The 19,556-nt window shown below is 42.2% G+C and overlaps 1 protein-coding gene across 3 annotated transcripts; it reads right to left on the bottom strand.

Annotated features, from left to right (window-relative positions):
• Positions 1 to 494: 494 nt before the first annotated feature.
• sap130a (Sin3A-associated protein a) lies at positions 495 to 11,200 on the bottom strand. Of its 3 annotated transcripts, none has more exons than XM_005451208.4 (21): positions 10,963 to 11,200; positions 9,425 to 9,552; positions 9,073 to 9,347; positions 8,456 to 8,623; positions 8,275 to 8,371; positions 7,974 to 8,086; positions 7,751 to 7,875; positions 7,466 to 7,613; positions 7,292 to 7,382; positions 7,090 to 7,194; positions 6,740 to 6,881; positions 6,127 to 6,242; positions 5,721 to 6,008; positions 5,465 to 5,639; positions 4,797 to 4,892; positions 4,353 to 4,714; positions 4,022 to 4,267; positions 3,809 to 3,934; positions 3,220 to 3,323; positions 2,890 to 3,003; positions 495 to 1,645 (listed from the first exon to the last, which is right to left on the bottom strand). In XM_005451208.4, exons 2-21 carry the CDS (start codon positions 9,534 to 9,536, stop codon positions 1,487 to 1,489), a joined length of 3,162 nt encoding a protein of 1,053 aa, XP_005451265.1. In that variant the 5' UTR covers positions 9,537 to 9,552; positions 10,963 to 11,200; the 3' UTR covers positions 495 to 1,486. The 3 variants fall into 3 exon arrangements, with proteins under 3 accessions (XP_005451265.1, XP_019207586.1, XP_005451266.1); XM_019352041.2 differs by having other exon boundaries at positions 11,040 to 11,199; XM_005451209.4 differs by lacking the exon at positions 10,963 to 11,200 and adding an exon at positions 10,391 to 10,461.
• Positions 11,201 to 19,556: the final 8,356 nt, after the last annotated feature.

The raw sequence follows: 19,556 nt of genomic DNA, 5'->3' as shown, positions 1-19,556 counted from the left end.
ACCATGTTTCTAGGATTTTTAGGGCTGAGTACAATAAGTTCTATCCAAATTTACAAGCAGGAAGTTAGAGGTCACTCCGGCTATTATGTCTGTAAGACAATGCTGCAGTTTAACCACTTGTATGTCATCTGTCTTCATGGACAGATAAAGCGGGGATCAAAACAAGGCTGTACAACAAGTATCAGTTCCTGGTTTGTACTACAGTTTGAAGTGCAACGTTCAAACGCTGGAGTACAGGCAGGGAGGGTGAGTTTCAGTTAAAAACTGAAACTACATCCGTTTTACACCCACTGCAAGTCTCACTGTGTAAAGAGATCAAAATGTTCTGCCTGCTTAAAACCAGGTAGAACATTTTGCTAACAGGCTCGTCCTCAAGCTGTGATTCCATCCGAGTCAGAATAATTTCCTAATCCACTCATATTTATATAAAGCTGTGGAAGGTTTTTATATACGGACACCAGTAGCAGGATGAAAACTCAAAAATAAGAGCAGAGTATTGTTTTCAATATCTTTACTATAATTACACAGACAAAAACAATGTACAACGTCTGGATGTTTCAGGCTCACTTCAGCTCGTATTCGTTACACTCTGCAGCACAAAGCGGCACGTCACACAGCACACAAAACGTTTCATCGAGTACAAAACTGGAAAAAGAACGAGGTCGATGGAAAAACAGAAGCACATTTACAGTGATTTACATGAATTCAGTCCGCTGTTCACACGAGCACAGCCGCTCTCTTTAGTCTGGACTAAGTGAAGATTTGATGGCAGTTTGAAATATTTTCTCACATCCGGATTTTTAGATTACACCTAAATTGTGGCTGATAAAAGATCTTTTTTTGTTTTCTGTTTAAACAAATGAAGCTGCTGGATTTAAAAAAAACAGAAGGAAGCAGTAGAAGTGACCTGAAACTTTTCTTTAAATGACATTTTAACAGCATCTGGAGAGCGTGTGGAGCAGCTCGGCCCGGTCCGTCTCATGTACATTGACAAAATGAAGGCACAGACTGATGAAAAGAGCACGACTGAGATTAGTCCGTTTACAGTTTGCTAAAGGAGTCCTTTTGAATGATTCTGGCTCCGTTGGATAACTCACCTTGCACCTCTTTTTAGAGCCGAATATCACAGATACACAATGTGCCAAAAGTCTTACAAGAGGCAGAAACTAAGTTAGTAAAAAGGATCTTGAGGGGTGGGCGGGGGGGTTTCCATACATTAAAAGAAAGGGGGAGGGGGCAAAACAAAACACAGTGGCAATCAGGTGGCTACTCTAACAACCTACAATGTTCCTGTGTTTTGAACGAGAACCAGTTCCTGTTCCTCGAAGCCGTCTTGTTGCTCCTCTCTGTGCCCACAGATATGGAGGGTGCGTGTGATTGTATGCAGCAAATCATAGCACCAAAACTCTGAGCAGCTCCTTCACCCCTACACGGAGAGAGAGACGGGGGGACGGCGGTGGTTTCTTGGCAGATGAGGAGGTCGCTCTTACGCCCGTTCTTTGCGCTTCAGTTTGGAGGACTTCTTGACTGTGCCGTTCTTGTTGAGCAGCTTCAGGACCTTCTCCTTGTGGTCGAGCACTTTCATCATGGTGTCTCTGGCCTCGGTCACCTGGTCCATCACCAGTTTACAGCGTTGCATGTTACCCTGAGGAGAAATGTACTGATTGAGTTTCCTAAACTCATTACTAACATTACATGTACTTGAAAGAGAGAAGCTGTGGGGCTATTTCCAGCCTGCCTAACATGAACAAAAAGGAACTACATGAACAAACTATAGAAGAAGAAAAAAAAGCTGTGGTTTACAAAACTCAGAAACCCAATCTGTGTTAAAGAGGATCTGTTATACTCATTTCCAGCCAATACTTCTATTCTTGGACTCAAGAACAGCTTTGCACGATTACAGCTAAAAATAATCCTTATTTATCTTACACTGGGCCTTGTCCCGCCCCTCAGTTCATCCTCTGTCTCCTCCCCCTTAAAGCTAAGCTTAATTTGATTGACTGGCCATTGAACAGCTGTGTCACACATAACCATATGACCATATGAGGGATATCTGCTGTCACTAGGATCATAGAGAGCCAAGTCTGTGTTTACAGTGGAGGTGTCAAACATAAGGCCCGGGGGCCAGAATTGGCCTGCCAAAAACTCCAGTTCGCCCCACTGTGTGATTTTAGAAAATGTGCAGGGCTTAAATTTTGGGCTTTGAAATCAATGTTACTTTAGTCTTAAACAAGTTTTTGCTGCTGATGACACAGAGAGAAAAGCAGAGACAACACTGGTTTGTTTTTAGTATAAAAACAGCAGAGCTTCAGTATTTGACAAAAAGAGCTTTACCTTTCAGATGCTTTACATTGTGGGTTCATAAGCTGTGCTATTCAAAACTTAAAGGGGAAATTCAAACAAGTTGACAAAAACAAATCGCCTCTAAAAAGTGAACTGGATTCACAGAGACACAATATTCTTCTATAACCAACTCAGCATCATCACTGGACCAGAGCAGGCGGACTCACCCAATAAGCAATAAAATTTGTATCCACATGGTTTATAACCAAATGAGTGTATTTTGGAGGGTGAAGCACTGAACTTTGCTTTGTCATTAACTTTGCTAATGACAGTGAGAGTATGACCAGAGCAGTGAGAGTCTGGCATTAAACAGATCACAGGTATGCCGTTTTTATTCGCACCGTTCTTCATGTTTTCATTCCTGTTTATCAGACATCTTTTTTCTCTGCTGAGGTTTTAATTATCTATTTACTAAATATCTTAAAAGAAGTCCTGAAGTTCTTTAAACTGCCCACCCCACATGTATAACTTAGGAAATACTGATTATTTATTTTGCATAGCCTGAGCAGTGAAACCTTTATTTATAATGTGCAGCAACAACCTCACCTGTATTAGTTCGTTAATTCGGTGAAGGTCATCATCTGCGCCGGCCCTCTTCTTTGGAATCAGACCCTCCTGAAGGGTGGAGAGGCGGCTGTACACATCATGCTCCAAACTCGACTGCAGAACAAGCGACAGACAAAATCTGCTTGTTAAAGAGCGTAAAAGTCTCTGAACTGAAATGCAAGGTCACACTGAAATATTGTAACAATTTTTTAATGGATTACATTTCATTTTAAAAACAGAAGCTCACTTTAAGCGCTGTTTTCCCCCAATTTAAAGACAAAACTATATTAACTGGACCAATATAATAAAGGTCAGGAGGTCAGGACCCACCAGCTGCCTGAGCTGTGCCGCACACAGGTGAATCTTCCAGCCTTGTGCTCTGCATGCCACTCCTCTCTGATTGGCCATATCCTGCAAGGAGCCCTTCTTCTCTTCTGAAACATTAACAAAAAGAATTAAACGGAGGAAAACGACAAAGAAGATTCAACACAAGCCTTTCAAACACTTCACTGATCGCTCCTCTGTATGTTTTTTTAATTTTAACCTCAATTACGGTTATAAAATTTTAATTGATTTTGGCTTTTTTTTTTTTAATGATAAAATAAGATGATCATACAAAAAAAGCAATTTGTTTTCTCTTATTGCATATTTGGTATTATTGTAGGGTCTGCCTTACAATATAAAGCGCCTTGAGGCAACTGTTGTTGAGATTTGGTGCTGTATGAATAAAACCGAACTGAACTAACCAATTAATCATACAGCTGCACAAAAGTTTACAAAACTATCCATCAATATTTACCACAGATATAATCGTCCACTGTGAAATTAAAAAGCAACCCACCTTTTCAGTTACTGAAAAAGCTGCTGCTGCTGGTATGAAATATTAAATATTTTTGTTTGCAGCCAGTAAGACACTCACCTTTGACCCGGATGTCGCTGTACCTCTGGAAATGGTGATAAGCAGCTTTCCAGGGGTTACGATAGTGCCGCAAAAGTGTAATAGGTGGGCGAGGCTTCACCGGCACGTAGCGCACTCCTTCTTCATCTTCAACATAGAAACAGGTGTTACAAAACTAATAGTGCAGACAGGAAACATCATCATCATCGGCACCGCCATGATCAGTTTACATACCAACATACTCCCTTGGTGGAGATTCCCGCCTCTCGGCCCTGCCGGTGATGGGCCTGCCTGGGGTCTTCTCCTCATCCGTGCTGTTAGTCTCGACCATCTCGCTCTCCTCGGTGGAAATGACATGCTGCTGCTTGCGGGGCTTCTTTCTCGGGGAGGCTCCAGGGATCAGATCACCTGTGGCTGGGGTGCTCAGGGTGGACGTCTGTGTGGTGAGGGCTGGGGCTGCTGACATACTCGTGTTGGGATCTAAGGGGAAGCCTGCATGTTAGTTTTTATTTATATTTTCTATAAAGATGACCTTTAACATTTGGAGGACAAACGTGTTTGCCACCTGGCTGAGAGGTGTCCATCGCCTCCACTTCCTGCTTGATTTTCACATCTGGGCAGACGGAGCTCGTGGCACATGCTGGAGTGCTGCTGGCGGCCGGCTGGGTGGGGGAAGCCACAGTGTTGGCCATCGAGGCCGGGACAGGGGGAGTCACAGCCATGGCAGCCGGCAAGGAGGACAGGACAGTGGAGGGCTGTGAGGGAGGCACGGGGCCGGGTGTAGCCAGCATGGTGGGGATGGCTTGAGTGAGGTGCTGGGTGTTCGAGGACACCACCTGCTGCTCTCCCCCCTGAGAAGGCAATGCTTCTACTGTAGCCATGACAGGAGGAGCCACCGCCATGTGCACCTCAGCTTTGGGTTTCACCCTGATGGAGGAACAAAACCCGTTACATCACTGACACAGAACAGGAAGTGAACACGCATGTAACAAACGAGACACAAGCTCACCCAGCGGGCCGAGGCGATCCCGCTCCTCTCACGCCGCTGTCAATTCTCCCAGTACTGGCTTCAGTCTGCGCAGGGATCAGGTTCTTACGAACACACCTGAGAAAGGGGAAGTGTAGAAAAGAAAACATTAAATTATTTTCCTGGAATTGGAAGTTTGATATGGTTTGACATGGATAATTTGACACTGTGGATACAGAGCTGTTGATCCTGCGTTTAGAGCAATTACTGAAAATCTCCAACAACAATGCTTCTGTGTTTCTCCCTCGCTCCTTTACTCTCGCCATGTTTGGTTAAAGAGATGTTATATATAAGCTTGAAAATATTCAGTTCAGTGCTTTTTCAAACCTTTAGTTTGGTTACTCTGGTTAGAATCAGTTGATCAGTTTGCAGCTTTTCCTATGTTTTGGTTTCAAAACTCACCATCTCTCTAGAAGGGAATCATCTGTGTATTCATCTCAGTTTTATTTCTACCCTGCAAAATGTTTCAGCATTCTCCATTTTTATTTTGCTTTATTGAATTTATTGAGCTATTTTACTCTATTTCATACAGCTTTTTATTTATGTGGTGATATTATTCAAATTGAAACTAAAGTGAAATGTAAGCCAATATTTTAGAAAACCAAGATGTAAGGTTTACTGCAAAACCCTGCTTCACGTGTTATACTCACGTTTCATTGGCGGGCTTCTTGCGGAGAATACTGGGTCTTGGGGAGGAGACCAGCGTGGGAGCTCCTCCCACTCCTCCCCCCTGGGTGTGCGCCTGCACCATAGTGGCTACCGGCTGGGTCGTGCTGAAGGTGCTGCTAATGGGGCTTGCTACAAAGCCATCAGCCAAAACAACCCCTGAATTTAAAAAAAACATTAATTACAAATTTCAGTTAAAGACTCCGAGACCATGCTGTTTGGTATGAGCTAAGTAACTACCAGGCTTTGCTTCAGACTGCGGTTGCTGCTGCTGTTGAGTGACCGGCGCCTGCTGTATTCCCTGTGTGGTGATTGACGCAGACGTGTGCAGACCCTGAACGCCTATCGACGCAGGCTGAATGCCCTGCGCTGCGATCGGTGCTTGCTGGATCCCCTGGGTGCTGATCTGTGCAGACGGCAGACCGATGCGGTCCACTGCCATCAGCTGCATGTGGTTCAGGTGCACAGTGGTCGCCACGCCCACTCCAGCTTGGGCTGGCAACGCTGAACTCGGAGCTTGAGGAGTAACTTAGAGAGCACAAAATGGTAAAATTAAGATTTTCAAATCCTAGGCTCTACACTACAGTAAACTAGACATAAGTCCTTTCAATAATGAGCAGACACTGGGACTATAGCAAGTGCTTACCGGGGTACTGCCGGATGGTGGACACGGAGCTGCTAATAGGGGTGTAGGTATGTGTCAGAGGGTATGATGAAGAGTAGGCAGGCAGGAAATACTGGAACTGCACTGGCACAGAAGGTCTTTACAAGAAAGAAACAAGAATTAAAACAAGATCGGATTGGTTGTCTTCATTATCTGTGATGAATATACTTTTATAATCTCTCGTGATCTGGATCATTGCCACATGCTGGTCCAGACTTAAAGAGATGCTTAATATATTTAAGATTTTGATTTAATGTTCAAAGATACATTTTTAAAAAAAGGGGAACAGATTGTTTTTTCTATAGCCTGGTTTGAATTGGAAGTTTAATGTAGGGGGAACAATAAGTAAGGTATGCTGAAAGGTAAAATGGAAAACACAATGTGACACAATTTGTTTTCTAATTGGTAGGAGCCAAAATTCCAGCTGAAATTAAACTTTGATTAATTCCACAACTTTAGAGGAAATAACAGGAAACTGCACAGATTTTTGTCAAATATGATGAAAAAGGCTGAGTGAAGTCAGAAAAGCAGTGGATACAACTGTGTAAAACTCCATCATATGTTCAGACTAAATTCCCCAGCACAGTGAGCTCACCTATTGTCGCTGCGGGCTTCCATGGTGACAGGGTTGGGAGAAGACCTGTGGCCTGGGATGGGGATCAGGTTGGCTCGCTCTCCTGGGTAGTCAGGCTGAACACGGGGTGAAGAATGGGCAATGGGCTGAGGGACCACTTTAGCTGTGAACAACACCCCAGAAGACTGTTAAGAAAAGCTAAATGCTAATAATGAAAGGTGAGATAGCATACGTAGGGATGTGCGTGCACTAGAAATAATATTTCATTACTTCTAAGTTGTAAACACGCAGCTGGTTCTGTTCCATGTCGTTTAAAAAGGCAGCAGCACAAAAATGAATGTTGCATGAATGAGGCCAAAGAGTCAACATACCAACAGGGATGGTGGAGGTGGTCACTGCTGTAGCATGAGAAGAGTGTGAGGCCATTGTCATGGTGACAATCGTGCTACTCGTCATTTGGGTGTGTGTCACAGTGCCTAAACAGAAATGAAACAAGATTTCAGCTTCTTCTTTAGTTACATTGCAAAGATTTTGACATGCTGACGCATAACTAATCAAGATAAAAGCTGATACCTATCGTGGTTGTTGATGGCACAGTGTTCGTGGCAACTATTGGTGCCACAGTTGCTGCAGCTACTGGTGTCACATTACTGAATATGGATTTCTGTGTGGAAAAAAGGCAAGATTTTAGTTATTATGCCAAATAAATATTGCATATTTTGGCAGTGCATCATCAAGAGTAGTAACCTGTGTCATGGTGTGTGGAGGCTGGGGCTTCTGAGCTCCGACTGCAGGGTGTGATGGCAAAGTGATCCGTGTGGCTGTGTCACGGGTCCCCTGAGGCCTCTGGATGCTGACAGCAGGTGGAGGGGGGTGAATGGTCATTGCTGGACGCCTGAAATAGTAAAATAAATAAATAGATAAATATGACCTCTTCAAAAATGCAAAGTAAACAAGTAGCACTAAACCGCGAACAAACTTGGCGAAGAACATACTGAATGTATGAGTATCTCAGACTTTATCTTTTCTTACCCATGTATCACCTCTGGAGAGTGTGAGACTGTCTGGCTGATAACTGGAGATTGAGTTCTAGTAACTGAGATGGGAGCCACCACGGCTGGGAGGACAGCTGTAGAGGTTGTTGCAGGAGATCGGGACTGTGGACAGTATGGAAAAAAACAGCAGCAGCCTTATACTCTGTGCTTCTACATAACTAACATGAATATTCATATTTCTTTAAAGTTCTGCAGGGCACCTGAATCTGGTGAATGATGTGCGGCACTGTAGGCTGGGCGGTGCCCGCACTTGCTCCAGTGGCTGGCCGCAAGACAGTTTTGGAGCTGGACATAACAGCTGCTGCAGCAGCCCCTGCAGGACAGAAAATACAGAAATCCATCAAAATGCAAGCCTGACATACTGTCCACAACATTTAGGAGATGACTGTCCAAATCAGTCCGCATCTAAATTTTACTTTCTCTTTGACAGATCATTTACAAGTACTCGTTTCCCAAAGTTGCACTAAAGGTACTCCCACAGGAGTCTTCCTCGCTATATACCTCGAGGCAAGTGTGGTGGGAAGTTCTGTTGAGAAACTGCAGCAGGGGTCCTGATGATCTGAAAGTTCGGCATCAGGTGCACGTTGCTTGAGTGACCCTTAAACACCAAGAAAGCAGTACAGGTCTTTAGTAATCAGCAGGAAAAAGACAAACATTAAAAGCAAATGTAGAAAAGACTCACCTGCTGACCACTGATGGTTGCCACAGGGATAGACGGGGTGGTAGCGATGCTGCTCTCGATGGTGACCGTTATGTGACCAGGCACCTTGGGGGGTATGGGCATATGAGCCTGGTTGGAAGCTGGTGCTGGAGCAATAAGACGACTTGGCATCGGTGACTTCAAGACCGCCTGAAAAAAGACACAATCAAAAAAAAAAATTAACATCTGTTTGTTTTAACAAATAATACGAGCTAGATGATCAGATTCAGACAGCCCAGGTGAAAAGTTCAAGCTCAAGTGAAAAAAGAAATATCCTATGATGAGATGCCTGTCTACAGCATAATATTTTCCCCCACAGATCAGAGTTTTACTGAACCTTTTGGTACTTCAGAGCTAATTTGATCTTTTTTAATTTATTGTTGGGTAACTTGGTCTACAATAACATACTTTTAAAAAAGTAAGGAAAATTGGCATCTTATTATTTTCAGGAATTGCAAAAACTGAGACCGCGGGGAAAATGTTATGTTGAACAGTGGCTACACTCAGAAAACGATGCCAATATAAGTGAGTAAATTATGTTATTTTTACTTTGGAGATGGTTAAGTTTATAGAAACTCAAACAGAGACTTAAAGGTCACCTTCATCTGGCTTTCAGTAAGCACTGCAGGCTGGCCCTGTGGGAGCTGGACAGAGGGGGTAGGTAGGGTCGCAGGTGTGCCGGGCTGAATGGCCACGTTTTGGGTGGCAGCTGGAGGCTGGCCGAGCTGCGTCTGTACTTGTGGGTATGGTCTGACCACCATGGTCTCTTGCTTTTCATCTCTGAACGCCGAGGTTCCCCCGCCACCGGCAGGTGGATGATCATGCTGACCGTGGTCACCATCCCGACTGCTGTCTGCATCTCCACCACCTCCACCTAAGGAAAAACAACTTGATTAGACATCAACTACACACTTACATCTTCTCTGCCGTTTTTGTGTGATTAAATGTTACCTGAAGCGCTTGACGGTTGATTGACAGGCACCAGGTTTCCAGCCGCTGGGATCTGAGGTGCTCCTCCACCGGAAGCAGGCAGCCCGTGTCGGGGGAATTGCTGGGAGCTCATTTTAACTATTTATTATCTAAAACAGGAACATGCAACATTAACTCCAAAGCAGATGCACACATGATATGACAAAGTTAAAAGTTAAAAACACCACCGTAGGCATCATGAGAAACAGGGAGAAAAGGCTAAGGAATGCCAGATTTGCCAAATCACACAAGAAACTGACTGAAAATCTGTGACAACTGGTCTGATGGAGTTATTAATCAAAAAGTGAGATTTTTGGGGTCAAATTGTTGTCGATATAACGGGAGAAGGTGAGGAAAGAGGTTCAAAAGTGAGTTTCCACCGCCATCTGTAAAACACAATGGAGGCTCAGTCATGTTGAGGATGTTTTGAAAATTAATATAATTATGAATGCAAAACGTTAGGAATGCAAGCTCGTTAGAATTGCACAAACTCCGTTTTGGCCTTATGTACTCCATTTCCATGTATGTTTGCATGTTTCAAATAATTTCTGCACCCATTTCCTAATGTACTTTTTGCACAGTACAGTTCAGCTTCTAATAGGGTTTTTTCCAGACTGGCAAAAACTAAAGACAGCCGCTGTATGCCTACTACGATTTAAAAATGAAATATATTTATGGCACAAATATCTTAAATAACGGCATAACTGTTCATTATGGACGTGCTTTGCATAGTTATGGATACAGACTCTCTTCACTCTCACTGAAAATACTAAAACATCCAATTATTAAAGTGAATTATTGTAGCCACGTACAGACAACCTGAGACTGTAAGCCCTGAATACCACAGGGCTAGCTTAAGTATCCCGGGATGGCGTTAAATTCCCGGCCTGAATGTAGGGTTATTTTCCCCAGGTATAAATACAAGTGTGCCGTGAAATTTTAGCTCACCCTTTGGTCACAAAACATTTGAAAACGTCTGCTCTCGACGATCCGGTCCGAGGACCTCAACAACAACAAAAGCCCTGTAGATTAACCCTTCACATGCAGCGCGGGAACGTAAAACGGACAGACGGAGGGCAGAGGACGTGTCCATGAAATTAAGAGGTGTTTAAAATCACAGAAAAAGCTACATTTGAATGTCTGAAAGGGATCGAACAGCTTCAGCACCTTTGTTTGACATTATGTAGTCGGTATCGTATGACAGACAGCAAACTGAGTCGATGCGCACCAAATATGACGTTAACAAGCATGCACAGAAAAGGCCTTTCAGCTAGAATCACACGCGTTTTCAGCTCAGTCAGATACTATCCACCGTGGTGGCTGTTTTAGCCTCTGTAACCCTAAAACCGAAAAGCTGCCTCATTAGGCAGCTATCCCACCTAGCAGCATGCTAACACTGGAAGCGCTAGCCCTGCTAACCTGCTTTTCATGCCAAATCCTGAACTTTCTACAGACTACAGCGGCACGAACTTTCTACAGCTAAAAGGACAAAAAGGCTGTTGTGTATGCGCAGACTTTACCGTATCGATGAGTTACTGGGCAATGCTCGTTTTGTGGATTACAATTTTTCCATTCGTCTTTTCTTTTTTTCACTCACAAAATGCAAGCCGGAAGACCGCTGAGAAAGGACTGCACCTACTTTCTACATTCAACCAACCAGAGAAGGGACTGCTCGATCGCTGGCCAATAGAAATGTTTTTAGCGCCATAAAGTAGTACAACGGGCTGAGGGAGGTAGGCGGTTGTTAAGGGGGACCTGGGGGAGACGCTAAGACACTCTAGTCACGTGATCGACGGACGCAATCGAGCTCACTTTGGAGCCAAGTGGGAACCTCCGAAAAAAGGAAGCCAAGGCGGAAGCGCAGAAAACTGCAGTTCCTCTAAAGGCCACTTGATGCTGTCTATGCTTCAACAGCAATGAAATATCCGCACAGAAAGTAATTAATTCAAAGAAATGAGCGACCAGACACATAATTCAAGAATTAAATTACAAAAAACACCCCAATATATGTAAAGAAAAGGATTCCAGGCATCCCTCATAATGTACCAACTCTTGGTATATTCCAATAATCACTACTTGTTAAAATGTAATTAAATATCGTAAATCCTGTTAAACGTTAAGCTGTCTTTAACACGCAAATTTCCAGATTTACGGGAGAAATAAACTCTTTTAAAATGGTCTCCACTGTCTGATTTTTGTTTTTTAATAAACGGGAGATCAGTCTCCATTTGCAAATCAGATAAAACATATCCCCTTTAAAATACCCTAGGTTTTTTAATTATTATTATTTTTTTATGTTTTCATTTTCACTTAGATGCAAAACACACAAAGAAAGCTTCTAAATCTTCCCTTTCACTCATGTTGCTATCCTTTTGTCACCAATCACAAGGACAGGAACAAAACTTAAAGTAAAGCTTCAAAACATTAAAATCCAAGCCGTTAAAGACATCTTGTTCTCTGTCACTTTATGCTTACCCCAGTACTAAAAAGGCTCTGGCATGTAGTTCAGTCCCAGCACACCAGGCGTCAGTTTGAGAGGAGGAGCAACTGTAATACCTGCACATAAACACTAGAGAGCAGCAGCCAGTCATCAAAACATCTTTACATTCTTTAAAGATGAACTGATAATTATAATGCATTTAAATAACATATGTGAATCTGCATAATGAGTATTTTTACTTTAGGTCCTTTAAGTATATTTCAGTGATAACATTTTTTTGCATTAGTGGGTGGGGTTATGACTCATATTTAAAGCAGCTTTTAAATAAAAAATTATGCTCAAACACTTCTTCAGTCCCTTTTCATGTAAAACATCTGTACCAGCCCCCAAATCCAGATTTTTACCTAGCCACCTTTCCCCCATGTATATTTCTGATCATATATCTTTTGATTTCCTGTGGGCCATTTTTTTAAACATCCTGGAAGCTCCCCTGATATATGTCAAAGTTATTATTATTAACTACATGTAGAAGTACATGTAAAAATATAAATATTTTAGCTAACTGACATAAAAATAAGAACTAAGCTTAAGGGGAAAAATTAGAACAATATTTTCTGTGATTTTCTGCTTTGGTCAAAATTATTGCTTTAGTTTATCTTTGTTTACTGAGACTACAATTACAGTGAAACTACACATCTGGAAAAAAAATGTATACAGCAAAATAAAAACCATTGGAAAGATATAAAACTATGCACAACTCTGGGTCATATCCTTAGGCTATTCAGCTGCTGGATTACGAACTACACATCTCATACCATCAGCGTGATCAAATAGATAGGACAGGATTAGGACATATGAAACTTTATATAGTTTTTAAATGATTTGATTTATGATGCTGTTTTTGGGACTCTAGCTGATTTTTAGCTAACAGGTGGAAATGTCTGTTTAAAGGTCGGTTCAACAACTGTAGGATGAATTTGGCACAGATATTTCTGTTGCCCAGCGACTTTGCTGATGCCATGCCTTTTTCTTTTGCCCTGTTTTGGAAATGTGCTGCCCTCCATTAGCACAATCCAAAATTGCTCTTTTATTGTAAGTAAATATGTAAGTAAATATGGGCTGCTGACAGAGACTTTTTAGTTATTGCACTTATATATGCACTTAATTATATGCACTATTTTTCAAGGCTAAAAAACTATCAATTTTATGGCACCTTTTATGTTTTTTTCATGTTTTCTGCCATTTATATACTTTTATAATCTAGGATATTAATATTGAATTTCGCTGAAGTTTCATAAGATTATATACTGGTGCCTGACTGGGATCATACAAAAGAGTTGAAAGAGATGAAGGACATAGTACTTAACAACAACAGTCAAGACAACAGAAATACTGAAGCAAGCAGTCACAGGGGGGAAAAACTCTTTCAAAGTAAAACAGGAAATAGACACTGCTAAATATGGAACAGGAAAACTCCTAGTAAACACAAAACAGGGGAACACAGGGAGGTAAGAGTAATAATAAAACCAATACTGGAACCCAAAACTAAACAAAAATCAAACTCATAAACTTCACACGTCAATGATTAAACCAGGACTCCAAACTTCAAACATATAACCAGCTCCAGGAACAAAGACAATAGACGGTTGTATAAAAATGACTGAACATAATAATTGACATTGGAATATTTTATGATCTCTATCATATACAAAGTAAAGGGTATTGGTACGATAAACTAAAACAGAACCTTTTAAAAGAGTATATCTGAATATAAAATATAACAGTTATTTAAGTCACTACAATATTTTTTCACTTAAGGGTTAAAACAGTGTCAAGTCCTTTATCTGCATTAACATGAGTGAAAATTCACAAACGATCTTTCATCAGTGATCAGCTCTCTCCACATAGTCGTCATTTATATCCACCTGGATCATAAAGGGTTATTCAACCACTGCTGCATGCTGAGGCATGCCCTGGAATTCCCCAGCTGTGCCCATTCAGTTACTCACATACACCTGCCGGTATGTTTCTTTAAGTTGTGAAACGCTCGTGAATTCTTTGGATATTATTTGTGACTGGTTTTATTTGGTACTATTAAATGAGTCCAAGGAAGTAAGCAGTAAGTTAGTAAGATCAGTGACTAAAATTCAAGGAAATGTTAACATGAGTACAAGCAAAAGAAAGAAACACTGTTTTTCTGTGACATACCAGTTTGACTCTTACTCATTTGTCGGCATTGTTAATTACTCATAACCATTTCAGACTTCAGTTAAGTGACTTTTCACAGCTGTACAATGTCTGATCTTAACGCTGACTCATTTTTGTTTTTGGTTTTTTTGGTTTTTCTCTGGCCTGGAGGTTGTCCTCTGCAGCATGTCTCTCCGTGTTGCTACAGACACAGATTGTTTTGACTCATCTAATAATTCCTTCCCTACAGTGAATCGGCCTTTCTGGGTTGTGCAGCTCAGTTGATTCACTGGAAACCACTAGCAGACCCAGACAGCAACCAGCCAAACCGCCAAAGAGAGGTTCTCCGTGGTTAATGAAGTATACTCTCCCCAAGAACCCCTTTCAAACATGGCAGCTTCATTACCTCACAACTCAATTAATTAAACAAGTCATTATGTCTGAACTCAATCAAACACTGAGGCACCACAGAGAGCTCACAAAGCTCCAGATTCTTTCAGCTCCAATAAAGTGATCAGTTTGGCTGTTCTCCCAGGTGTTACAGTAAAGTTTCATGTCCAGGCATCCATGAAAAAAAAGCTTTTATAGGGTTTAGCAGAAAGTTACTGACATTAGCCCAGATGTAGATATATAATGATGTGCTAACTGGTGGCTAGCTAAAGAGATATAGTTAGGCTAATATAAACACATGGCCAGAGAGCAGATGGAGGATCGTGTTCAGACGTTCATGTTGAGGGTCCACGATGGGCAGAGTGGAGTTGAGGTTAGAACTGGGTTCAAAGCCACCATCTGGCCAGGGAGTTTGCACGTTCTCCCGTGTCTGCATGGGTTCTCTACAGGTACTCCAGCTTCCTCCCACTATCCAAGGATATACATAGGTTGATTGGAGATTATAAATTGAATAATGGCACGAATGTGAGTGTGAATGGTTGTCTGTCTCTCTATGTTGGTCCTACTATCGACTGGTGACCTGTCTAGGGTGTGCCCCCGTCTTGCTCTAGGCCCCAGCCCATTGGGTAAGAAGAAAATAGATGGATGGAGCTTAAAGACATGCTGTACATGAACAGCGCTGATAAAACGCTGCAGAGGCTGATAGTGGTGACTTGGACTTTTGTCTTAAAAAAACCCAAGACAAAGCACGTTAGCAAGATAAAAAGGCATCATCCTCATGAGAACGTGACAGAGAGTGACGTGTCACCCAAACAATGCTCAGCTGAAATCGACAGAGCTTTGCTGTGACGTTGGGTTGAAGTAGGAGAGCAGAATAAGCTCCTTTTCTCCCCTAAGATGTCAGCTCCTCCCTTCTGGATGCATCTTCTGCTGGAGTTCTTCGTCTCCACCATCACCAAGTGGTGCTCATTTGATCTAATGTTGTTGAGTCTTTACCGTACTACACAGAGGTGACTGTTATTGTACACTGACTTTTTATAAATAAAGCTTAATTGAATAAAGTCGAGCAGTTCAGCAAATAATGTTGCAGTGGACTCAGGCCGAAAAATTTGCTGCCAGTGGCCTCCTCTGAGAGATTTGCATCGTCTCTCTAACATCCCTAAAATTAGAAGTCAGTGCCCTGATTTATGTGGAAACGTTGAGGGGGCGGGGGCACATTCCATGGCTGCTGTAGGCAGGAAGTTTTGGAATCTCCATGGAAATCAAGGCAAAACACAGAGCCCCACAGTTATTTTTCCAAATATTTCACACATGCCTTTAGTACAAAATGTGCTCAAAAGGAAAGGAGGACAGATGATTTGTTACCAACTGTCCCCTTCATTCCTCACACACACTCCGATTGTATCTCACATTGCTTCAAATGGTGCTTGACTTTAACATTTTTCTGACTGTAGATGAAGCATGAATTATGTGGAGTGCATTTCACACGAGTCTGCACTTTCATACCATGAAAAACAAACAAAGTCAAAATTCAGAACATTGACATCTGTTCTTGATCCACTCTGATTGAATCACTCGCACAGTTGGCAAGAGTCACAGTGGCGATAAATGGAGCAGACCTGACAACAGCCTTTGTAAGTTATGCTCTGGTCCGCATGTATGTGGAATGCATACATGAAGGTTTAACCTTTCTTCATGCTGGCTGGATGAGGACAACTTTTCAGCTAAATTTCCCACTATGATGCTGTTCAACTTAGTACTCATGTAATCCTAACCTTTCCCCTCAGCTGAGCCCCTCTCACCGCACTCACAGTTAGGGACATACGAGTCAGGAAATGTGATCTGCGTTTGCAGATAGGACCAAAATAATGGGAAATCACAGACCGCATGGTGCCAAAGCTGAAAATGGTACTCAACACATGGAGATTTATTACTGCAGCTTTTCCCCGCCTGAGAAAAGTGGCACTCGCCTACGACAAGTAAAGGCAACAGGAGGAAAATGTTTGGCATCTGAGGAATGAAATTCCAACCTCAGCAAGGGGGAACAAGGAAGAAAAAAATATTTACATCGAAATTAAAAGTTTACCGAGGAATTCCTGCATGTTCCTGCACATCTTGAGAATATAGAAGAAAGCACATCCACATCAAAATACAATCAATTCCTTGGCGTTTGATCTGATTATTTGAGGATAAATTTGGATTTCCATTTAACTTGAGTGACATTACAGGTTCTCAAATTTTCTGAGAATTTGTGCAGATTAGTTCCCGCTGGGCAGGTTTGGAGAATCACTTTGTGTGAGATGAAATCTAAAATCCTCAAGAACTTAATTTTCTTAGGATTTAAGGTACAGCTTCTGGTATTTGTCTTGCAAGATAGCAAGATAGAAAAAGCTTGCTGTGAAACTAATACGGTACGTTTTCTACAAGTACAACAGTGCAGAGTTTTTGTACATCATTTTGTGTCTCTGCTTGAAGACGACCAACCACAGCTGGGCAGTCATAGAACAATAGAGAAAATCTTGGCTCAGGTGGTGTAGTAGATTTATTGGAAGGTTGATGGGCTGATTCCCAGCCCCTCAAAAGGCTTAAATGTGCTTGTATAAGACAGTGAGCCCCAAGTTTTTCTCCTCATAGAGGCCATTGGGATCGGTGAATTAGAAACAGATTGCAAGGGGCTGTGTAGAGTGACTTGGGTTTAAAGGTGATATATAACTATATATTTCTGTAATAAACTACTAGTGCAATAAAAGTAAAGCCAGTGCATCAGTACCAGAAACTGCAGTTCTTCTAAGTACGAGGCTGTGAGGCAACCGAAAAAGCGTATGTAGAGCATAGACTGTAATTAAATGTCGGATGTAGCCACCCTAACATCAGCTATACGTTTCGAAGTGTTTTGGAGCCTCAGTTTTAGCATTTATCAGCTAAGTTAAGAGCTAATGCTAGCTAGCTACGTGATGCAATACACAGGGGGTGTCCAAATTCATAGGCTGCATCCTCCTGAGGCCGCATTTGTAGGCCGATTATGTCACAGCGACGCGACGAAGGCTGCCCAAATTCGTAGACTCCTCCAAACGCAGCCGACAAATGCGTCCTCCTTTTCCCCAGATTTGAAGCATGGGTCGGGTGTATCCTTCGTAGCCCACCATATCCCAGAATTCAGAGCGCGGCCCAGCCAATTCCAGTTTCCAACAATGAAGGCAGCTACTTAGGTTTAATATTACTCTTATTACTCTTTCTGGGTCACAAAATAAACTTTTAAGATATTTTAAGGTGAGATTGCAGCTGTGTAAACTTCAAATATCTGCTCGGTTTATCAAGACATCACCTACTTGCAAAAGTGCTCCGACGTTTTCGGAGACGTCTGTTACCAACCAGCTCGATAGCTAGCCGGGGCGAGAACAGCGAACTCCCAGCTCATCATTTTCAAACCCCCCCCGGTTTTTCGCTACTCAGGTTATACATGATATATAAGTCACTTAGATAACTTAAAAATGTTATTGGTTGGCTTTATTCAGCTGTGTGAAAACTATAACTTTAATCTCAGCCAGTTTACTCACGAACAAATAAAACACTGAAAAAACGTCAAACAGAAAACTGATTAAACAGCAGTGTGAGATGATGAAGAATTTACACCAGTGTCCTGTTATATTTTAGATAGCAAGGAGGAGACGGCCGAGTTTATTAAACTCCACCGAGACAGCCGGTGACCAATTTCGTCCAATTTCACAGCAGCTCGCTTCCAGCCTACCCGGCCTTCTGAGGACCCGGCCCGCGTAGACCATGAAGGCCGGGTCCTCAGGAGGATGCAGCCTATGAATTTGGACACCCCCACAGACACACATACCTGCTAATCAGTGATAAGCAAAGGACTCATAAAGATATAACGTGGACAGTCTCTATCTCACAGCAGGCTGTGTTATATGTCAGGTAATTTTATTAAAATGCTCTAAAAGTCACCAGCAGCACAAACACAGTGGCGAGCTCAAGTTTTGCGACTAGCTAGGGTGAAGCCTAAGCAGACAGCAGATGCCTTTCAGTTGTTACCTTGGCAACCTCAGGCCAGTCCAGATGTTGTCTTCTTCCCAGAGTCTCCCCTGATACTTTTTCATGTGCATCCCTACAGGCCAGCCCCAGGAATGCCAATGAAAACACTTCATCACTGACAGCTCGCTTCTCAGTCTAAGCTGTCAGGATGTGATGCTAAAAGGGTTCATTTCTAAATCTAGAGACAACCGATTAGTACTTTTGACTAAGCATGTGATGATATCTATGACTGATATATGACTGAGGAGAGACTGCAGCCATTTTAAAGAAACCTTTGAGTCAAACCGTAAGTACAAAAGTTTAACCTCAACAGCCTGGTCATCCCCTACATCCAGTATATCTAAAGAGACCAGAACTACAAAACTAGTAGATTTTTGTCATCAGCCTCAAGTCGACAGAGGATAGAGGTTTTGGGCTGCATTTTTCAACCTCGAAGATCTCTGAGGTCACTGAGATGTATTGTTTGGAAAGGGTCACAGCAACCAAAGGAAATGAGGCCGAGCTGAAGATGTTAAGATTCTCACTGGGAGTGACTAGAAATGAGTGTGTCAGATGAACAGCTAAAGTGTGGATATAAAGTTAGAGAGGCAAGGCTAAGATGGTTTGGACATGTGCAGAGGAGAGATAATGGATATACTGGACAAAGGATGCTGAAGATGGAGATACTAGGCATGAAGAAAATAGAGGAGATTCATGGATGTAGTGAAGGAGGACAGGCAGAGGGTTGGTGTGACAACGGGGTTTGCTAGGGCAGATGATCCATCCCCTAAAGGGAGCAGCTAAAAGAAGAAGGCGAGGTCACTTCTTTACAGCCTGATATAAATGGTTGTGGTCTCTATAGCTGATATCTTCCTTCATAACAACTAAAAACTTTTTATCTTTGAACTAATGAGGAACCGTTGGTGCACCCTATTTGGATTCAGTAAACCTAGCTATCTGATGTTAGCCGATGAAGTAAATCCTTCTAATTGTCCAAATATGGTCACTTGTGGTTCCAAAAAAGCTGGCAATAGCACCAAAATTTCCGATTTAAAATGTTTACAAACCAACGGG

The sequence above is a fragment of the Oreochromis niloticus genome, linkage group LG23 (assembly GCF_001858045.2).
Source record: "Oreochromis niloticus isolate F11D_XX linkage group LG23, O_niloticus_UMD_NMBU, whole genome shotgun sequence".
Lineage (NCBI taxonomy): Eukaryota > Metazoa > Chordata > Actinopteri > Cichliformes > Cichlidae > Oreochromis > Oreochromis niloticus.
The sequence above is the reverse complement of the archived record's forward strand: the minus strand, read 5'-3'. Positions and strand labels throughout refer to the sequence as shown.

Bases quoted from the DNA above. Each gene is read 5' to 3' on its own strand.
- sap130a (XM_005451208.4), bottom strand. From the start codon at position 9,536: ATGAGCTCCCAGCAATTCCCCCGACACGGGCTGCCTGCTTCCGGTGGA. The intron at 9,348-9,424 runs GTAACATTTAAT...GTTTTTCCTTAG, and splicing joins TCAACCGTCAAGCGCTTCAG to GTGGAGGTGGTGGAGATGCA. The intron at 6,243-6,739 runs GTGAGCTCACTG...TTTCTTGTAAAG, and splicing joins GAAGCCCGCAGCGACAATAG to ACCTTCTGTGCCAGTGCAGT.